This window comes from Gorilla gorilla, chromosome 2 (genome assembly GCF_029281585.2).
Source record: "Gorilla gorilla gorilla isolate KB3781 chromosome 2, NHGRI_mGorGor1-v2.1_pri, whole genome shotgun sequence".
In the NCBI taxonomy this organism is placed as follows: domain Eukaryota; kingdom Metazoa; phylum Chordata; class Mammalia; order Primates; family Hominidae; genus Gorilla; species Gorilla gorilla.
In genome coordinates, this window is record NC_086017.1 from 142681580 (window position 1) to 142702585 (window position 21006).

The window sequence follows — 21006 nt, forward strand, 5'->3', positions numbered from 1 at the left end:
GACCTTAGTGGGCGGAGGTCAGGAAGAACGGGTGTAATTCTTGCATGGAGGGTCAGAACAGAAGTAAAGCTTTCTGCAGTCTACTCTCCTTTTGTAGTCAGATAAATTCAGGCTAGATTCCTAATTTTCCACTTATTAGTTGAGTGACTTTGGGCAAATTAACTCACCTCTCTAACCTTCAGTTTTATCTGTAAACCTTATGATAGGAGTTTGCTCCCGTGAGGCTACATAAGGCACCTAATACACTTAGCAGAGCGCTTAGTACCTGGCAAACGCTCACTAATCGTAAGATATGATTGCTGTTAATAGCGTTCGCTGCTAGTGGCTGGCTCATAAGCGTTTTTTAAAAATCACCACTTCAATCCCCTTAGAACGTGCTTCCTTAGGTTAACGGCCCTTATTCTTCTGTGTCCCACGTCTCAACAGAGCCCCTTCCTCCTCCACCCAGGGGAGGCCCAATTGCACCAGGCCATTCCACTGCTTCAGGACGCAACTGTGCAGGTAGGACACCCTCACACCTTCCTACCTGTTCCCCGGGCCCAGGGCAGCACCCAGGCCGTCCCCGAGTCGACCCAGCACCTGGGCGCCGACCTGCGTCAGCAGCCTCCAACCAGGCATGGATTAGCCCGGGAAGACTCGACTCACGACTTCCGGGCGCCCTGCCGCTCTGCTTTCAGGGAGTCCCCACGCCACCGCCACGTGGACGCAGTAGCCGTGGGGAAGTTGTCGCAATGGCCGCCGGAACGGTCGCCGGCCGATGCCCTCCGCGACGGAAAGAAAGCCGCCGGACCCACTTCCGGTGCGTTTTACAATGAACTCCGGGCACTCGAGTCGCTCCCCGGAAACTATAGTTCCGCTTCCACCGTTGTCCTACTTTGGATCTGAGTTGGAGTAGGTAGGGGTGGGTGGGGACTGACTCGCCTCTCCAGGGGTAAAATAAAAGGGATGTTCAGAGTTTAAACTTTAGAAGAATAAGGACAGACTTCCTGAGGACGCTAAGGAAAATGAAGACACTTCTAAATAGTGCCCGTTGTGAGGCAATGCATTATGCTAAGCAGCGCTTGGTAATCCTATATTTGTTAATCATAAAAAAAGGTCCTGAAAGGAAGTATTTATTTTTCTATTATAAATGAGGAAACTGACTCAGAATTTAGGTGCTGGTCCAAAACAACACATCTGGCAGAGGAGCAGAGTTGGCACTGAAACAGGGTTGGCATGTGTTATCAATAGACTACACCCGTAGAAATGATGTATGCCTTCTAGGGCTGGATCATAAAACATATTGTTACTTCAGTTTTTGTCTCTTGGATTGCTCCCTGTGGAGAAAGCTAGCCTTCATTTCCTGCAGACACTCAAACAGCTCTGCAGGGAGGAACATATAAAGAGGAATCAACTAGCCAGTCATGACTGAGCCACCTAGGAAGTGGATCCACCAGTCCTCGGCTGCATCTCATGGAGACGTTAAGCCTGAATCTCCCAGCCAGGCAGCTCATGAATTACTGACTAGGAGAAATTGCCAGAGAAAATAAATGATTACTGTTTTTTTGAGTCATTAAGCTTTAGGGTAATTTGTTATGCAGTAATAGATAGCTAATACACCTTCTGCACAAAAAATCCCCTGTCTTGGGTTCCAGATCTAGCCTAATAACCATGTATGTGACTAGGACATTTATTCTTCTACTAATTCCCTTATTTGTCAGATTACTGTTTGTAGAAATTTGGAAATAAGAACTTTAAAGTGTAGCTATTTCAACCTTCTCTTTTTACTAGAGATCTGGCTATCTTGGTTTAACAGGTCCAGACAATGGTCAATTCCTGGCCATTACTTGGACTTTAGTGGGCTAAAAAATCTTTGCTTTGCTTGTCCATTCATTCCACTCATTGCTGTTGCAGTTACCTTAGACACTTTTCAATAATATTTTGGACCTTGAAGGAAAAACTACATCTCTTCATTCCAGCCATGCTGCCTGGCTTCCCAGATACTTAAGGATGGCTCTTCACTGAACAAACATGTTTTGAGGTGTGCTACATGCAAGAAGTTGAGAATAAGAAGATTTCTGTACTACTGCCAATAACTAACATTTCTTATCCATATGGTGTGCTAGAGTATGTGCTCAGCATTGTGGAAGCCCATACGCCAAGGCTACTAGAAGAAAACGTGAACTCATACAAAGTTGAGTTTAATTAGCTTGATGCAGCAAAAGACAGCATATGTCTGAGGATGTTTCCAAAAGAGTGACCTGGGAGGGGGCTTGAAATGAAATTTGGACTTAAGGCTAAGTGATTTTAAAGTGGCATCAGAGAAGCAGGAACTTGTTTTAGAATGGATGCCGTCAAGAAGAAAGGACAGTTCAGCAATTGGATATCTTGATAGTCTTTGTTCTAGAGACAGGAAGAACAGAGAGGAAGTGGGCATGATGTTCATAAGAAAGCAGGAATCACTCAGAATAAGGAACTGTTAGTCATTTTGCAGCAGTGGTGTGGCCTACAGTACGGTCTCTAAGAAATATTGTAATGATGGGCTGGGCGTGGTGGCTCAGCACTTTGGGATGCCAAGGCGGGTGGATCACGAGGTCATCAGGAGATTGAGACCATCCTGGCTAACATGGTGAAACCCCTTCTCTACTAAAAATACAAAAAAAAATTAGCCGGGCGTAGTGGCGGGCGCCTGTAGTCCCAGCTACTCGGGAGGCTGAGGCAGGAGAATGGTGTGAACCTGGGAGGCAGAGCTTGCAGTGAGCGAGATTGAGCCACTGCACTCCAGCCTGGGTGACAGAGCAAGACTCCATCTCAAAAAAAAAAAAAAAAAAAGAAATATTGTATTGATGTTCTGCTATAAACACTGCAGTCCAGTTACTAATAGTATTCATTTTTACTCTCAGTGTATTTTCTCACTTGATTGTTATGACAATCTGCTGTGACAATAGTACAATTATCTGGATCTTACAGTTAAGAAAATAGGCATACAGAGATTACATAACTGAAATAAAATCACCCAGCTATTAACTGGTAGAGCCAAAGACTGTGACCATAGATAGAGCTTATGCTTTTAGACATTTTGTTTCTTTGGCTCTACGACAAATATGTCATTGCCTTGGAATTTCTTTAAGGCTAAAGAGGAAAATCGGTAAGTAAACATATCACATGCAGTGGTCAGTGAGGATTGAAGAGGTAGCCATTTGGTCTGACCTTTTCCCATAGTAACAAATATCTCCTAGTCCATAAGGAGGACCTTGACAGCAGGCACCACCGCTGAACTGAATCAAAGTAAAACATGGTTTGTCTGCTGTCGTGAAAAATGTGTCTCCTGATTGCCAGCCAGGGCTGAGTGGTGTCATACTTGATTTAGTCACTGTAATATGCTGCTGACAGTTACCAGGCCCAGTTGTCAAGGGACCCAGCCTAGGCTTTTCTAGGGCAGTCAGGCACTGACCTAGAGCTTCCTGTTATTTCTGATGTCATCCTTCAGACACTGCCTTAGACCCTGAAACTGTAATGCCATTTTGCCCCTCTAAGATTTCAGTTCCTTATTGGAACGAAGATAACTTGCACTTTCTCTTTTTAGTGCTACAGTTCTATAACTCTTACTCCGCTAATTCAGACCAACAGATGATCTCATAAACCTTCTCTTATTAAATAAAACATTAGGAATAGATTCATTTTTGAATTACTAAAGCCATGTTCAATACAAGAGAATCATCATAGAAGGAGCAGATTTCAAAGCAAGAGTTCACTGGAAATAATCTTTTATATGTGTTCCTGCCGTTAGGCTCTACCATTAGCTCTTATAATGTTTGTGATATATCCTGTATAGTTGGATTATTGCAAGATGGTAAATTTTGTGTTGGGTAATTTCCACTTTAGTATTCATTTATGCTGTCTCTTAGTTTATAACATGCCTTATATTTGAAATTAAAAATCTTTTAAACAATGAGTTTGGATTTACTAAGTTATCCTTTTTTTTCTCCATTTTTCTCAAGTTGTGAGAATCTAGCATATTTTAAAATCAGTAAAGATGTTATGAAGGTGAGTCAAGCATTCAATGGGGATATAGATAAAATAAACTTTAAGAGATTTTTGAACTTTAAGATTTCATTGCTGGCTGAAACAGAAAATTTGAAAGGCTGTATTGCAAAATCCACAGATACTCATTCAGTAAGAGAATGAATTCCGCTTCAATGTCCTTCAGTAAGGCCAAATCACAATTTGTAACTTTAATATATTGCTTTTAAAACATAATTTTTATTTGTAAATTCCCAAGTAAGCCCACAGACTTTAGGATTCCAAGAGATGATCAGAATTAAAATTCATTTGGCTTGAAGAAAGCCTTAAAAAAATAGAAAAAAGCAGTATGGCCATGTAGTAATCTGGGTTTAAGGTTTCAAAACTTAATGTAATTATACTAATGTCCATTTTTTAAAGTTCTTTGATTACTTAGAAAAAATATTAGCAACAGACAATGTAGCATCACATGCCAGGGAACCAATGCTTTTCAAAAGGACATCTCTTCCTCCCTGGTCTTCTTCCCAATGCCAGTGTAGTTTTGATGGCCAGAGTATAGCTCCAAACCAGTGGATACTCTAGTCACCTAGAATCATAATCAGGATTACCCCTCTGAGCCTTACAGATACAGAATCTGGAGAAATTCTAAAGACTGAGTTCATTTAGGATTTTGATTCCACTTAGAGGAGGCCTAGGGGTTCCCTGAAAGATGATAAATAACTAAAATTTGCATTGCTTTTGCTAAGTGGCAGACACTGATCTATGTGCTTTCCATATATTAACTTATTTAATCCTCACCTGTGAAGTGGGTACTGTTAGTCTCATCCCCATTTTACAAATATGGAAACTGAGGCACAGAGATGATGAGCAGGTCATTCAAGTGCACAAACTTTACATTTGTTAAGTAAGTGGCGGAGACAGGAGTTGAGGCCAGGCAGGCTGTCTAGAGTCCAAGTGCTTAACTGATCTGCTGTACTGCCTCTTTCCTTAGAAGAGAAAGCTGCATAGCACATTATTGGAACACTCAGCTTAGCATCCAGAGGATGCCCCAGACCAGCAAAGATTGATGATGATAGTGCTAAGCCTGCATCTTTAGGCGTCTCGTCAGTCTAGATCAGAATCAGTCAGTCTCAAGAGAGAATGATGAGGCTGAACTGCTTGAGATATTCACCCATTCAATTCCTATGCAACCTCATTGGAGGCTTTTCAGAGCCCACGTGATGTTGAAAGCCTGTGATTCTCAACCCTGAATGTGTACAAGATTTACCTGGGAATCTTGCTAAAATGCGGAACCTGATTCATTAGGTCTAGGGTGGGATCTGAGAGTCTGCGTTTCTAAGAAGCTCAAGATGATGTCAGTGCTGACCACATTTTGGGTAGCAGCATTCTAAAAATGGCTGTGAACTCAGAGCCAAGAGACTTGGGATTCAATCTCAGGTCTAAACTTAACTAGCAGTGCGACACAGAGTAAATCACTTCACCTCTCTGCCTGTTCATCTGTCCAGCTGAGGCCCCTTCTAGTCTTCTAAGTGAAAGTCCTTCTGGAAGGTAGAAAACAATAGTTATATTATTCTTTCTTTTTTTTTTTTCTTTTTTGTAAAGATGGAGTCTCGCTCTGTCACCAGGCTGGAGTGCAGAGTCTCACTCTGTCACCAGGCTGGAGTGCAGTGGCGTGATCAAGGCTCACTGCAACCTCCGCCTCCTGGGTTCAAGCAATTGTCTGCCTCAGCATACCAAGTAGCTGAGTTTACAGGGGCCCGCCACCATGCCCGGCTAATTTTTGTATTTTTTTTTTTTTTTTTAAGTAGAGACAGGTTTCACCATGTTGGCCAAGATGTTCTTGATCTCTTGACCTCGTGATCCACCTGCCTCAGCCTCCTAAAGTGCTGGGATTACAGGTGTGAGCCACTGCGCCCAGCCACAATAGTCACATTATTCTAAATGTTTATGTCCTAATTCTTGAAATCTGTAAATGTGCTTTATTACGTGACAAAAGGGACTTTGCAGATGTAATTAGAGTTTTGAACCTTGAGATGTGGAGATTATACTAGATTATCTGGGTGGGCCCAATGTAATTACATGAGTCCTTAAAATCTGAGAACATTTCTGGCTGTGGTGAGAAATGTTAACAATGGAGGAAGGGTAAGATAAATGCAATGTAAAAAGAATCAACCTAACATTGTTTACCTGGAAGATGGAAGAAGGGGTCCACAAGCCAAGGAATGCAGTGACCTCTAGAAGCTAGAAAAGGCAAGGAAATATATTCTCCTGTAGGAGCTCCAGAATAGAATGCAACCCTGCAGACACCTTCATAGTAGCCCAGTGAGACTTGTGTCAAACTTTTGACCCCTAGAATTGTCAAATAACGAATTTGTGTTGTTTAAGACATTTAGCTTTGGGTACTTTGTTATAGCAGAAATGGAAAACTATTATAGACAATTAAGCCCAAAGTTCAAAATGCTGGTAACTCATATAGCAAACAGAATTTGATTTTGGAATATTTTGAGATATAACATCAAGATTTTAAGAGAAACTGTTCAATTTTCTTTATTTAGTTTTGCTTACCTTTTTTTTTTTTTTTTTTTTTTGAGATGGGGTCTTGCTCTGTCACCTAGGCTGGAGTGCAGTAGCATGATATGGTTCACTGCAGCCTCAAACTTGTGGGCTTAAGCGATCCTCCTGCCTGCCTTCAGAGTAGCTAGGACTACAGGTGAGTGCCACCATGCCTTGCTAAATTTTTCATTTTTTTGTAGAGACAGGGTCTTGCTGTGTTGTCCAGGCTGGACTGAAACTCCTGGCCTCATGCAATCCTCCTGCTTTAGCCTCCCAAAGTGCTAGGATTACAGGCATGAGCCATCACACCCAGCCAGTATTCTATTTTCTAGTTTCCTTTGGAGGTCTAAAAAAATCATTATTAGTATGAGTAAGACCCCAAAAGCAAATGCAATAAAAATAAAAATAAATAAATGGGACCTAATTTAACTAAAAAGCTTCTGTACAGCCCTCTCCCTCTGCCTCTCCCTCTGCCTCTCCCTCTCCCCTTTCCATGGTCTCCCTCTCATGCCGAACCCTCTCCCTCTCTTTCCACGGTCTCCCTCTCATGCCAAACCAAAGCTGGACTGTGCTGCTGCCATCTCGGCTCACTGCAACCTCCCTGCCTGATTCTCCTGCCTCAGCCTGCCACCACGCCGCACCTGACCGGTTTTTGTATTTTTTTGGTGGAGACGGGTTTCGCTGTGTTGGCCGGGCTGGTCTCCAGCTCCTAACCGCCAGTGATCCACCAGCCTCGGCCTCCCGAGGTGCCGGGATTGCAGACGGAGTCTCGTTAACTCAGTGCTCAATGGTGCCCAGGCTGGAGTGCAGTGGCGTGATCTCAGCTCGCTACAACCTCCACCTCCCAGCCGCCTGCCTTGGCCCCCCAAAGTGCCGAGATTGCAGCCTCTGCCCGGCCACCGCCCCGTCTGGGAAGTGAGGAGCGTCTCTGCCTGGCCGCCCATCGTCTGGGATGTGAGGAGCCCCTCTGCCTGGTTGCCCAGTCTGGAAAGTGAGGAGCGTCTCTGCCTGGCCGCCATCCCACCTAGGAAGTGAGGAGTGCCTCTTCCCGGCCGCCATCCCATCTAGGAAGTGAGGAGCGTCTCTGCCCGGCCGCCCATCGTCTGAGATGTGGGGAGCGCCTCTGCCCCGCTGCCCCGTCTGGAATGTGAGGAGCGCCTCGGCCCGGCTGCGACCCCGTCTGGGAGGTGAGGAGCGTCTCTGCCTGGCCACCCCGTCTGAGAAGTGAGGAGACCCTCCGCCTGGCAACCGCCCTGTCTGACAAGTGAGGAGCCCCTCTGCCCAGCTGCCACCCCATCTGGAAAGTGAAGAACGTCTCCGCCCAGCAGCCACCCCGTCTGGGAGGGAGGTGGGGGGTCAACCCCCCGCCCGGCCAGCCGCCCCATCCGGGAGGTGAGGGGCGCCTCTGCCCGGCCGCCCCTACTGGGAGGTGAGGAGCCCCTCTGCCCGGCCAGCCGCCCTGTCCGGGAGGGAGGTGGGAGGTCAGCCTCCTGCCCGGCCAGCCACCCTGTCCAGGAGGGAGGTGGGGGGGTCAGCCCCCCGCCCGGCCAGCCGCCCCGTCCGGGTGGGAGGTGGGGGGGTCAGCCCCCCCCCCCCCCGGCCAGCCGCCCCGTCCGGGAGGGAGATGGGGGGGTCAGCCCCCCGCCCAGCCAGCCGCCCCATCCGGGAGGTGAGGGGCACCTCTACCCGGCCGCCCCTACTGGGAAGTGAGGTGCCCTTCTGCCCGGCCACCACCCCGGCTGGGAGGTGTACCCAACAGCTCATTGAGAACGGGCCATGATGACAATGGCGGTTTTGTGGAATAGAAAGGGGGAAAAGGTGGGGAAAAGATTGAGAAATCGGATGGTTGCTGTGTCTGTGTAGAGGGAGGTAGACATGGGAGACTTTTCATTTTGTTCTGTACTAAGAAAAATTCTTCTGCCTTGGGATCCTGTTGATCTATGACCTTACACCCAACCCTGTGCTCTCTGAAACATGTGCTGTGTCCACTCAGGGTTAAATGGATTAAGGGCGGTGCAAGATGTGCTTTGTTAAACAGATGCTTGAAGGCAGCATGCTCGTTAAGAGTCATCACCACTCCCTAATCTCAAGTACCCAGGGACACAAACACTCTGCCTAGGAAAACCAGAGACCTTTGTTCACTTGTTTATCTGCTGACCTTCCTTCCACTATTGTCCTATGACCCTGCCAAATCCCCCTCTGCGAGAAACACCCAAGAATGATCAATAAAAAATAAAATTAAATTAAATTAAATAAAAAAAAAAAGCTTCTGTACAGAAAAAGAAATCATCATAAGGGTAAACAGAATGTCACACGCATCTGTGTGAAGACAGTCCACCAAACAGGCTTTGTGTGAGCAACAACGCTATTTATTTCACCTGGATGCAGGCAGGCTGAGTCCGAAAAAGGAGTCAGCAAAGGGTGGTGGGATTATCATTAGTTCTTATAGGTTTGGGATAGGCGTACAAAGTACATTCTTAAGAACAGGGGAGAATATTACAAAGTACCATCTTAAGGGGGGAGGGGAGAATATTACAAAGTACCTTCTTAAGGGCGGGGTGGGGAGGTTATATCGTATCAGTTAGGGTGGGGCAGGAAAAAATCACAATCGTGGAATGTCATCAGTTCAGGCTATTTTCACTTCTTTTGTGGATTTTCAGTTGCTTCAGGCCATCTGGATGTATACATGCAGGTCATAGGGGATATGATGGCTACGTTTGGGCTCGGAGGCCTGACGTTCCTGTCTTCTTATATTAATAAGAAAAACAAAACGAAATAGTCGTGAAGTGTTGGTCAGTGAAAATTTTTGGGGGTGGTATGGAGAGATAATGGATGATGTTTATCAGGGCTGCTTTGAGCAGGATTAGGGGTATTGTGAGAACCTAGAGTGGGAGAGATTAAACTGAAGAAAGATTTTGGGGTAGAAGGTGATATTGTGGGGTTGTTAGAAGGAGCATTTGTCATACAGAATGATTGGTGATGGCCTGGATGCATTTTTTTATGAATTGAGAAGCTAAGCGGAAGACACAAGGTCCAAATAAGAGAAGGAGAAAAAGAGGTATTAAAGGACTAAGAATTGGGAGGACCCAGGACATCCAAATAGAGAGTGCCCAAGGGGGTTCAGCATAATTATTTGCTTGGTGGCGAGTTTTTGGGCTCTATCCTTGAGTTTTTTTATGTTGTCATATACCAGGCCAGATTGATTTATGTAAAGAAAAAAAAAACACTCTTCATTTAAAAATATATACAGTCCTCCTTTTTCAGCAGTGGGTAAATCGAGGCCTCAGCAATTTTGGAGGAAAGACAAATGCAAAGCCAGCAATTGTTTGTTAAAGAAGGATTAGAAATGGCTAGGAGAGAGTGAGTAAGAATGATAGTGTGGTGGAGATAGCTGGGGAGAGGTAGAGAGGGTAGCATAAGAATAGGAACTAGAATAAGAGTGAGTATAAAAGTAAGGAATAGGACTTCATCAGGGTGAAAGTATTGGAGTTTGTTCTGTCAGCAAAGATCATCTATCCACTCCAAGAGGGAGTCAAGAGTGGCAGATTGGGGATAGATTTTCACAATGGAAAGGAAATGAGAGGTTTTAAGAGGTGGGCTAATGGCTTATAACCTACAAGGAAGAGGTTATGAAATGATGACAGAATACAATGGGCCTATGAGGCTGGAAGGAGATATATATATATATATTTTGGTCTAAGAACCATCTGCCTTGAGTAGAGAGGGATAGATAGGTGGAAACTTCATTTGGAGAGTAAATAGGAGTGACCAATGAGAAGGAGAAAAACTGGCCATGAGGCACAGAAGTTGGAAGCTAGCTGCTTCTTTAGCTACCTTATCAGCATAAGCGTTGCCCTGAGTGATCAGATCTGATGCCTTTTGATGGTCCTTGCAGTGAATGACTCCAGCTTCCTTTGGAAGTAAAGCAGCTTTGAGAAGAGTTTTTATTAAAGAGGCATTAATGATGGAGGACCCTTGCGTAGTGAGGAAACCTCTTTCAGCCCATATAACAGCATGGTGGTGCAGGATATGGAAAGCATATTTAGAGTCAGTATAAATATTGATGCGTAATCCCTTTGCAAGAGTGAGGGCCCGAGTTAAGGCAATGAGTTCAGCTTGCTGAGAGGTAGTGGAGGGGGGCAGAGCATTAGCCTCAATGATACATGTGGAAGATACTATAGCATAGCCTGCCTTTGCTGGTGAGTGGCGATTAGGCCTGGTGGAACTGCCATTAATAAACCAAGTGTGATTAGGGAGAGGAACAGGAAAGAAGGAAATTGGGGAAATGGAGTGAATGCCAGGTGGATCAGAGATATACAGTCATGGGGGTCAGGTGTGGTATCAGGAATAATGTTGGGGGCCAGCCTAAAACAGTAAGGTCAAGTTGTTTGGACAGAAAGGCTACAGGACATGATCCCAGCTCTTGTGTAAGAATTCCGACTGCACAGCCCTGAACTTTGGCTGTGTGTAAGTTAGGGAGAGCTAGTGTGAGAGCAGTTCTAGGGCTGTTTTTAAGGAATGGAAAGAGGGGTGGAGAAAGGATTTAGGATTTATGGGGTCGGCTAGGTTTCCCTTTGTGAGTTTATATAATGGTTTTGTTAGGATGGCAAAACCAGGTATCCAAAGGTGAAAGTATCCAACCATGCCCAGGAAGGAAAGGGGTTGTTGTTTTGTAGAAGGGATTGGGGTTTGGGAGATTGGTCGGACACAATCAGCAGGGAGAGCACATGTGTTTTTATGAAGAATTATGTTGAGATTGGTAACAGATGAGGAAGAAATTTGGGCTTTGGAGGGGGATATGCGATATCCCTTTGAAAATAGATGTTGGAGAAGCAGGAGGGTGTCCTGTTGAGAAGATTTATAGGGGCGGGGCTATAAAGTAGAAGGTCATCAAAATATTGAATAAGGTGAGAAGCAGATGAATGGAAAGAAAGTAAATCATGAGAAAGGGCTTGACTGAAATAATGGGGGCTGTTCCTGAAGCCTTGAGGCAGTACAGCCCAGGTAAGTTGCTGAGGCTGATGGGTGTCAGGGTCAGTCCAAGTGAAAGCAAAGAGAGGCTGGGTGAAGGGTGCAAAGGAATAGTAAAGAAAGCATCTTGGAGATCCAGAACAGAATATATGGGTTTGGCACTATAGGATGGATGAGAAGGACAATTTGATTAATAAGGTGAAGATCCTGAACCAGCCTTTAAGACTTGTCCAGTTTTCGGACAGGTAGGATAGGGGAGTTTTAAGAGGTTTAGAAGCCTGGCCATCAATACCTGCAACAGTTATGGAGGCAAGGGAAACAGGGCCCTTGAAAAGAAGGTGATGTGGAGTGGATAGCCTCCATATTGATTAAGAAGGGGACGGACTTACCCTCCACTGTAAGAGTTACCCAAAGTGTCCATGATGGTCCAGGAGGCTTCCAAGGTGATGGGACAGTGTCAGTCTTCAGCCGCTAAGCCGAGAAGATCTGAGAAGGAGTCAGTCAGAAAGTCTTGGGCCAGAGTTCCAGGGGCTCTGGGAGTGGCTGTCGGGTGAGTTGGACAGTCTAATTTCCAGTGGGGTCCTGCACAGATGGGACACGGCTTAGGAGGAATCTGGGGCTGCGGGCATTCCTTGGCTCAGTGGCCAGATTGCCAGCACTTAAAGCAAGATCCTGGGGGAGGAAGTCCTGAAGGAATGCCTGACTGCTGTGGCTTAGGCGTTTTGAAGTTCTTGTGTGCTGGAGATGTGGCTGGGGTTTCTCTCACAGCAGAGGCAAGTAATCGCAACTCTTCTCTATTATTGTACACCTTGAAGGTGAGGTTAAGTCCTGTTGTGGGGTTTGAGGGACAAAATCTAATTTTTGGAGCTTTATTTAATGTCAGGAGTGGATTGGGTAATAAAATGCATATTGAGAATAAGACGGCCTTCTGACCTTTTAGGGTCTAGGCTGTAAAGCGTCTCAGGGTTGCTGCCAAATGAGTCATGAACTGGGCTGGGTTTTTATATTTGATGAAAAAGAGCCTAAATGCTAACTGATTTGGAAGAGGTTGGATAAAGAAAAAGGAACATTAACCTTGACTATGCCTTTAGCTCCAGCCACCTTTTTAATAGGAAATTTTGGGGCATGTTGGGGAGGGCTAGTCATGGAAAGAAACTGTAAGCCAGATCAGGTGTGAGGAGGGGAGGTGATAGAAGGATTATAGGGTGGGGGAGCAGAGGCTGAGGAAGAATTGGAGCCTGATTCAGCCTTGCAGGGAGTGACCTGAGGAGGAGTCTGGGGAGGAGGGGAGAGGTCAGATGGTTCAGTAGAAAAGGAAGATTGAAAAGACTCAGTGATGCTTGGGGTTGGGACTGAGGGATCAGGTGAGAGGGAAAGAAGGAGGATTTGGGATGAGTCACACTGGGATCAGAGACTAGGGAGGGAATGAAGTGTGAAAAATGCCTGGATGTAAGGCACCTCAGACCATTTGCCCATTTTTTGACAAAAATTATCTATCTAGGTCTTATAGGATGCAGAAAATGAAAGTGCCGTTTTCTGGCCGTTTAGAGCCATTATCAAGTTTGTATTAGGGCCAAGTGGAGTTGCAGAAGAAAATAAAGCATTTAGGTTTTAGGTCAGTTGTGAGTTGAAGAGGTTTTAAGTTTTTGAGAACATAGGCTAAGGGAGAAGAGGGAGGAATGGAAAGTGGAAGTTTGCCCATAGTGAAGGAGGCAAGCCCAGAGAAAAGAGAGGGTAGAGACATGAAAGCACAGGTAGAGACAGGAAAGCACCACTTTCCCGCTTGCCCCCCAGGAAAGTGGTGCTTGCCACTAAGGGTGAAGGATCAAGGCAGGCATCCCTGCGGTGATCAGACACCTCTGAAACGTGGGTGAATAATCAAGCAGGTGTCCCCACAGTGATTAAACACCAAGGGAAGACTGTCTTCCCAAGTCCGTGACCAGCGCCGGAGTTTTGAGTTCATGGATAAAATGCGTCTCCTCTGTCTCTACCAGAAAAGAATGGAATTGAAATTAAGAGAAGGGAGAGATTGAAGGATGGTGCCAAGATTGAAAGGAGAAAGAGGTTCAGGGATAGTGAGAGAGGTTGGAGAAGAGAGTAAAAAGAGGCCACTTACCCAATTTAAAATTGGTGAGATGTTCCTTGGGCTGGTTGGTCTGAGGACCTGAGGTCGTAGGTGGATCTTTTTGACAAAGCAAAGAGCAGGAGGACAGGGGATTGATCTCCCAAAGGAGGTCCCCCAATCCGAGTCACGACACCAAATGTCACAGGGGATATGGTGGCTTAGCTTGGGCTCAGAGGCCTGACACAGACAGCCCACAGATGGAAGAAAATATTTGCAAACCTTATATCCAATAAAGGACTAATATCCACGATCTACAAGAAACTTGTTGGGAACAAGGTCCCCAAAATCTGGCCATAAACTGGCCCCAAAACTGGCCATAAACAAAATCTCTGCAGCACTGTGACATGTTCACAATGGCCATAACACCCACGCTGGAAGGTGATGGGCTTACTGGAATGAGGGCAAGGAACACCTGGCCCGCCCAGGGCGGATAACCACTTAAAGGCATTCTTAAGCCACAAACAATAGCATGAGAGATCTGTGCCTTAAGTACATGCTCCTGCTGCAGTTAACTAGCCCAACCTATCCCCTTAATTCGGCCCATCCCTTCATTTCCCATAAGGGATACTTTTAGTTAATTTAATATCTATAGAAACAATGCTAATGACTGGCTTGCTGTTAATAAATATGTGGGTAAATATCTGTTCGAGGATCTCAGCTCTGAAGGCTGTGAGACCCCTGATTTTGCACTTCACACCTCTACATTTCTGTGTGTGTGTCTTTAATTCCTTTAGCACCACTGGGTTAGGGTCTCCCCAACTGAGCTGCTCTTGGCAAAACTCAAACAAATCATCAAGAAAAAACAACAGATAATCCCATCAAAAAGTGGGCAAATGTGACTTCAAACTATACTACAAGGCTACAGTTACCAAAAGAGCATGGTACTGGTACCAGAACAGAGAGATAGACCAATGAAACAGAACAGAGCCCTCAGAAATAATACCACACAGCTACAACCATCTGATCTTTGACAAACCTGACAACAACAAGAAATGGGGAAAGGATTCCCTATTTAATAAATGGTGCTGGGAAAACTGGCTAGCCATATGTAGAAAGCTGAAACTGGATCCCTTCCTTACACCTTATACAAAAATCAATTCGAGATGGATCAAAGACTTAAACGTTAGACCTAAAACCATAAAAACCCTAGAAGAAAACCTAGGCAATACCTTTCAGGACATAGGCATGGGCAAGGACTTCATGACTAAAACACCAAAAGCAATGGCAACAAAAGCCAAAATTGACAAATGGGATCTCATTAAACTAAAGAGCTTCTGCACAGCAAAAGAAACCACCATCAGAGTGAACAGGCAACCTACAGAATGGGAGAAAATTTTTGCAATCTACTCATCTGACAAAGGGCTAATATCCAGAATCTACAATGAACTCAAACAAATTTACAGGAAAAAAACAACCCCATCAAAAAGTGGGCAAAGGATATGAACAGACACTTCTCAAAAAAAGACATTTATGCATTCAACAGACACATGAAAATATGCTCATCATCACTGGCCATCAGAGAAATGCAAATCAAAACCACAATGAGATACCATCTCACACCAGTTAGAATGGTGATTATTAAAAAGTCAGGAAACAACAGGTGCTGGAGAGGATGTGGAAAAATAGGAACACTTTTACACTGTTGGTGGGATTGTAAACTGGTTCAACCATTGTGGAAGACAGTGTGGTGATTCCTCAAGGATCTAGAACTAGAAATACCATTTGACCCAGCCATCCCATTACTGGGTATATACCCAAAGGATTATAAATCACACTGCTATAAAGACACATGCACACGTATGTTTATTGCGGCACTATTCACAATAGCAAAGACTTGGAACCAACCCATGTGTCCATCAGTGATAAGACTGGATTGAGAAAATGTGGCACATATACATCATGGAATACTATGCAGCCATAAAAAAGGATGAGTTCATGTCCTTTGTAGGGACATGGTTGAAGCTGGAAACCATCATTCTCAGCAAACTATTGCAAGGACAAAAAACCAAACACCGCCATGTTCTCACTCATAGGTGGGAATTGAACAATGAGAACACTTGGACACAGGAAGGGGAACATCACACACCGGGGCCTGTCGTAGGGTGGGGGTAGGAGGTAGAGATAGCATTAGGAGAGATACCTAATGTTAATGACGAGTTAATGGGTGCAGTACACCAACATGGCACATGTATACATATGTAACAAACCTGCACGTTGTGCACATATACCCTAGAACTTAAAGTATAATAAAAAAAGATTTAAAAAAGTGACCAAATGACATGAAGAGACATTTATCAAAACAAGATATACAAATGGCCAACAAAAAATATGAAAATATGTTTAACATCACTAATCATCAGATAAATGCAAATGAAAACCACAATGAGATATCTCCATACCCCAGCCAGAGTGGCCATTATTAAAAAGTCAAAAAACAGTACATATTGGCATGGATGTGGTGAAAAGTAAATATTTATACACTACTGGTGGGAATGTAAACTAGTATAACTTCTATGGAAAACAGTATGGAGAATTCTTAAAGAACTAAAAATAGATTTACCATTGAATCCAACAGTCCCACTAGTGGGTATCTACCCAAGAGAAGCCATTATATCAAGGAGACACCTGCATGCATATGTTTATTATGGCACAATTCAGAATTGCAATTATCAACCAATGAATGGATAAAGAAAATTTGGTATATATGCACCATGGAATACTACTCAGACATTTAAAAAAGAATTTAATAATGTCTTTTGCAGAAACTTGGATGGAGCTGTAGATCATAATTCTAAGTGAAGTAACCCTGGGGTGGAAAAGCAAATACTGTATGTTCTTACTTATAGGTGGGAACTAAGCTATGGGTACATAAAGGCAGACAGAAGGTATAATGGACTTCAGGGGCTCACAAGGGAGAAGGTGAGTTGGCAGTGAGGGATTTAAAAAACTACACATTGGTTACAATGTACACTACACAGGGGAAGGATGCACTAAAATCTCAGACTTCACCACTATACAGTTCATCCATGTAACCATAAACCACTAGTACCCCAAAAGCTGTTGAAATTTAAAAAGTAATTTTTGGTAAGAAGGCTTATATCCTTTAAAAATCCAAATTAATGATCAGTTGCATTATTTTGTACATCCATATATTAAAAACACTTGATTGCATATCAACTGTGAAATACACAGTTTTTAGTAGTAGGTGCTCAACAAATATTGCTTAAATAATCAAATGAATTTGAATCACACTTCACTCAATGTAGAAGATAAAATAACAATGTTAATACCTGTTACTTATTGGGCATTTTATATGTCAGGTAATTGGCTCGGAATAGACACCATCGAAGTTTCTCCTGACAATAATGATAGATATGTTCACTATTTTACATATGTGAGTGCATGTCAGTTAAAGAGTAAGCAACTTGGCCAGGTGCAGTGGCTTACACCTGTAATCCTAGCACTCTGGGAGGCTGAGATGGGTGAATTACCTGAGGTCGGGAGTTCAAGACCAGCCTTACCAATGTGGAGCAACCCATCTCTACTAAAAATACAAAAATTAGCCGGGTGTGGTGGCAGGCGCCTGTAATCCCAGCTACTTGGGAGGCTGAGGCAGGAGAATTGCTTGAACCCAGGGGGTGGAGGTTGCAGTGAGCCAAGTTCGTGCCATTGCACTCCAGCCTGGGCAACAAGAGTGAAAAAAAGGTAAGCAACTTGAACACTTAGCTAATAGGTAGCACAGTGGAAATTCAAAACTAGGTTTGTCTGGCTTTAAAATCTCCAATCACTCTCCCATTTTTCTTCTACTCTAGAGCATCAAGACAAAAATCTCAGTCTTCAAGGAACTCACAGTGTAGCAGAAAAGACAAAGGAGGTAAACAGGAGGAGGTAAGTGCCAAAGCAGAGATGTACGTACAAAATTTGGTGGTTGGGTTCCCAGGGCAAGCTAGCCAAGAGAACCAGATTTCCTTTGGTGTGACCTAGCCTTGAGAGTCACATAGTGTCACTTGACTTCAGTCACAAGCTGGCCTATATTTAAGGGGAAGAAACACAGACCCACCCCTGAATGTGAACATGGCAAAGCCACATTGTAAGAAGAACACGTGGATGGAAGATTGTTGCAGCCATCTTTAGAACCACAAGCACCACGCATATGTCCATGTGAAATAATGAAGTTGCATCTAGGTAGTTGCAGGGATTGACCAATTCTGACTATCAAGAGTTTAACACTTGAACCATTTAGCCTGACAGTTCCTTGCATCTGATGTCCCTCCTTCTCACACCACCTCTCCAATTCTCCCTCATCTGCAAGGCCTGCCTTAGGCCTGCCCGCTCCATGAGGACTTTCTCATAATCAATAGCCCTGGCTGTTAGCTCCCCCGTTTCTTAGCAATTATTGTGTGGGGTGTTTTTACCTTGTGAAAAAGCTTCAGGCTATGTCTGTCTGGCTTACAGGAGAAAAAATAAGCTTTATTCCATATTTTCTTGTGCTACCCGGTGTAGCTTTTGGATAAAAAACTAGTGGGTCCTCCCTTCAAAGGCCAGGCTTGAAGAATTGTATATGCCCAAAAGGATATGGGGACTTGACTATGATCCAGCGTCAACAGCACAGTCTGGGACCGAAGGGGAGATTTACCATCAAACAGGGTGAGCCGCTGACATTGAGCTCCCTTTCCACTGTGCCTGTGACCCCCAGTGGCAAGGACTGGGCAGCTGATGTGGGTCCAGTAGGAGGAATGGACAAGCTGCAAGGGGGAGAAAGGGCACTGCTAGCTTTCAGGGGTCACGCGGTGACAGTGGTCCCTCCGTTTGTGGTATTAGACTCCAACCAGGCCTTTCAGGATCGTCATGGCAACTTACCCATCTGTGCCACTGAGCTGAGACGAGACAGGATTCCCTTAGTAACCAAGGAACCCGGGAGATGATGCTTAAAATAATTCTTTATGCCCAGGCAGAAATAAATGCCTTTGCAGTTTTAGTAACCATGAAGCATCGTGGGGCACAGCTTTCACTGTCCCTTTATTTCAAAATGGAACAAAATGGCTTTTTAGAGTGGGAATTTCCAACCTAGGTCCAAATGTATCCTTGCTTCACAAAGCACACATCCTGCTGAAGCGAATGAGCAACACACCTGAGCTTCTGAGACGAGCTTCTGGTCACAATTATATAAATTACCTTGAAATAGACCAGGTGCTTTCTGGGTGAAATCACTGTACTTCATCTAATCTCTTTTTTATTTCCTATTAAAGTCTCAGCCAGTCTCTCAGTAGGGCAAACAGTTATGCTTGGTAAGAGTTTAACACTTGAACCATTTAGCCTTGCATCTGATGTCCCTCCTTGCTCACACCACCTCTCCAATTCTCCCTCATCTGCAAGGCCTGCCTTAGGCCTGCCCCCTCCATGAAGACTTTCTCATAATCAATAGCCCTGGCTGTTAGCTCCCCTCTTTTCTTAGCAATTATTGTGGTGTGTGTGTGTGTATGTGTGTATAATATACATATATATTTATATTCTTGCATGGTATAATTCTCTTTTATTATAAGTAGTGAGAAGCCTCAAGCTTCTAAATCATGGCTTCTCAATTAAATTGGAAACTCTGTAAAGGCAGAATCGTAGGATATGGTTGTTTGGCCTTTGCAGGAACCCCGTATTTATAAGAAGAGCTCCAGAAACACTTGGAAGTCTTAGAAGTGATGGTTGCAGATGCGTGTACTTTGTGCATGTACTAACAACTGACCTGTTCATGTTGAAAGGGTGACTTTCATGGTATGTGAAGTATACTTCAATAACAAAAAACTCAAAAATATGTGGAAATCTGGTATGAAATACTGAGAAAGTAGCCAGAATTACCATACCAGCAGGAGTAGAGGCAACCCCAGAACTATGACTTGGGTGAAAAGGCCTGTACTTGGGTTACCAAACATCTAGCAAAAGGAAGAGTTTCTGTCTTGCCCATCGGCATGCTTCTGCCTCCTCCACCAGCAACGTTAGCAGAAGCAGAGGGCTTAATATTGGTATACTCATATAATAGCCAAGAGCTTTTTTTTTTTAAGAAATATCAGGTCTTGGTTCAAATACTAAATCCTATTTTTGTCACTATTTCTACGCATCTCGGGGAATCACTTAGTTTCTCTGAGCTTCCTCATCTTTAAAGTATGATAAAAAAATACTTCCTTCACAAGGTAACAGTACAGATTAAAGGAAATAATGTATATAAAGTGCTCAACACAGTACCTGGCACATGGTAAGAACTAAAATAATGCTGACAACAATTGTTAATAATAATATTTATATTCACTTTCTGTTAGGTATTATAATCATTATAAAAAAATCTCCATACATCCTTTTCTAACTTTATCATTGGTGTTTTTAGCATGAATAATTCATCTTGATGTAATCATGCAAGACTCCTAAGAAGATGTTAGGAGACCCTGTCGTCATTCTTTTGGCCTCTAGTGTCCTTTATCTTCACGTTTGCTGGCTTCCTTTTACTACTATGGAAATACAACATATGCAAAAGTAGTGTTTTCACTGTTTAAAAACATTGTCAGCAGCATCATCATCATTAACTGCACCAGGAAGCCATGACTCCTTTCTGGACAAGGTGCACTTGCCTGTCTTCCTTCCATCTCTTTCTTCCTCCTTGAAGTTCACAATCCCCAGTCCAGGAGCATTGCAGAGAATGCCAGGTGTGTCTGCAGACTTGACTTTAAAAGAAAACAAGTTCCTTCAAGTGAGTTCATCATGATGGGAATGATAATTTGTTTGAGAGAATGTGTGTTCTTTGGCAAAGGAACTCCTGTTATAACATGACAGTAATAATAGCAGTAATAAAATCACCAATAATAAATTTACTTTTGAATTTATTTATGTAGTGTCTGGTGTTATGCTAAATGTTTTGCAAATATTATTTCATTTCATTCCCACGACAATCTATAAGGAAAGTACTGTGGTTGGAGAGGTTAGGTAAATTGTCCAAGACAATAAATCTAGAAACATCCCCCGTGAAGCCATTTACCTAGTACAACCTGGTTTAGACCCAAGGTCTCCTAATTCACATTCTTATTATTTCCACTTCATGTGATCCTCGGCCTTTGAGCTTGCTGTTTTGGGAGACTGAAAGCAGAATTCTTTATAAAATGTCTCCTTGCTTAAGTTATGGCCAGAAAGGAAGGGGACAATAATTTAAAAAATGAAACATCAATTAGATTGGAAATGTTCACATGTAAAATGTCATTATGAGTAGGCAAGTCCTTTGCAAAAAGAAGCCTGTGACTTGGTCAGAGAAGAAAATAAGATATATCAACATTGGTTCTAAGGGAACTAGTCTTCGTCATCTAAACTGGACACTTTCT

At 43.7% G+C, this 21006-nt stretch overlaps 1 protein-coding gene and 1 long non-coding RNA gene across 2 annotated transcripts in view; one reads left to right on the top strand and one right to left on the bottom strand.

Moving 5' to 3' along the window:
- Positions 1–2622, bottom strand: part of MRPL3 (mitochondrial ribosomal protein L3) — a 42514-nt gene extending 39892 nt beyond the window's left edge. The window contains exon 1 of the mRNA XM_019024200.4: positions 527–2622. Coding sequence (XP_018879745.1) covers positions 527–618 — 92 coding nt within the window. The 5' untranslated portion in view covers positions 619–2622. The remainder of the gene's footprint in view (positions 1–526) is intronic.
- LOC134758092 (uncharacterized) lies at positions 850–20517 on the top strand. Its single transcript, XR_010132928.1, has 3 exons — positions 850–895; positions 17464–17539; positions 20025–20517. It is a non-coding gene; the product is annotated as an uncharacterized lncRNA (long non-coding RNA).
- The last annotated feature ends 489 nt before the right edge of the window (positions 20518–21006 follow it).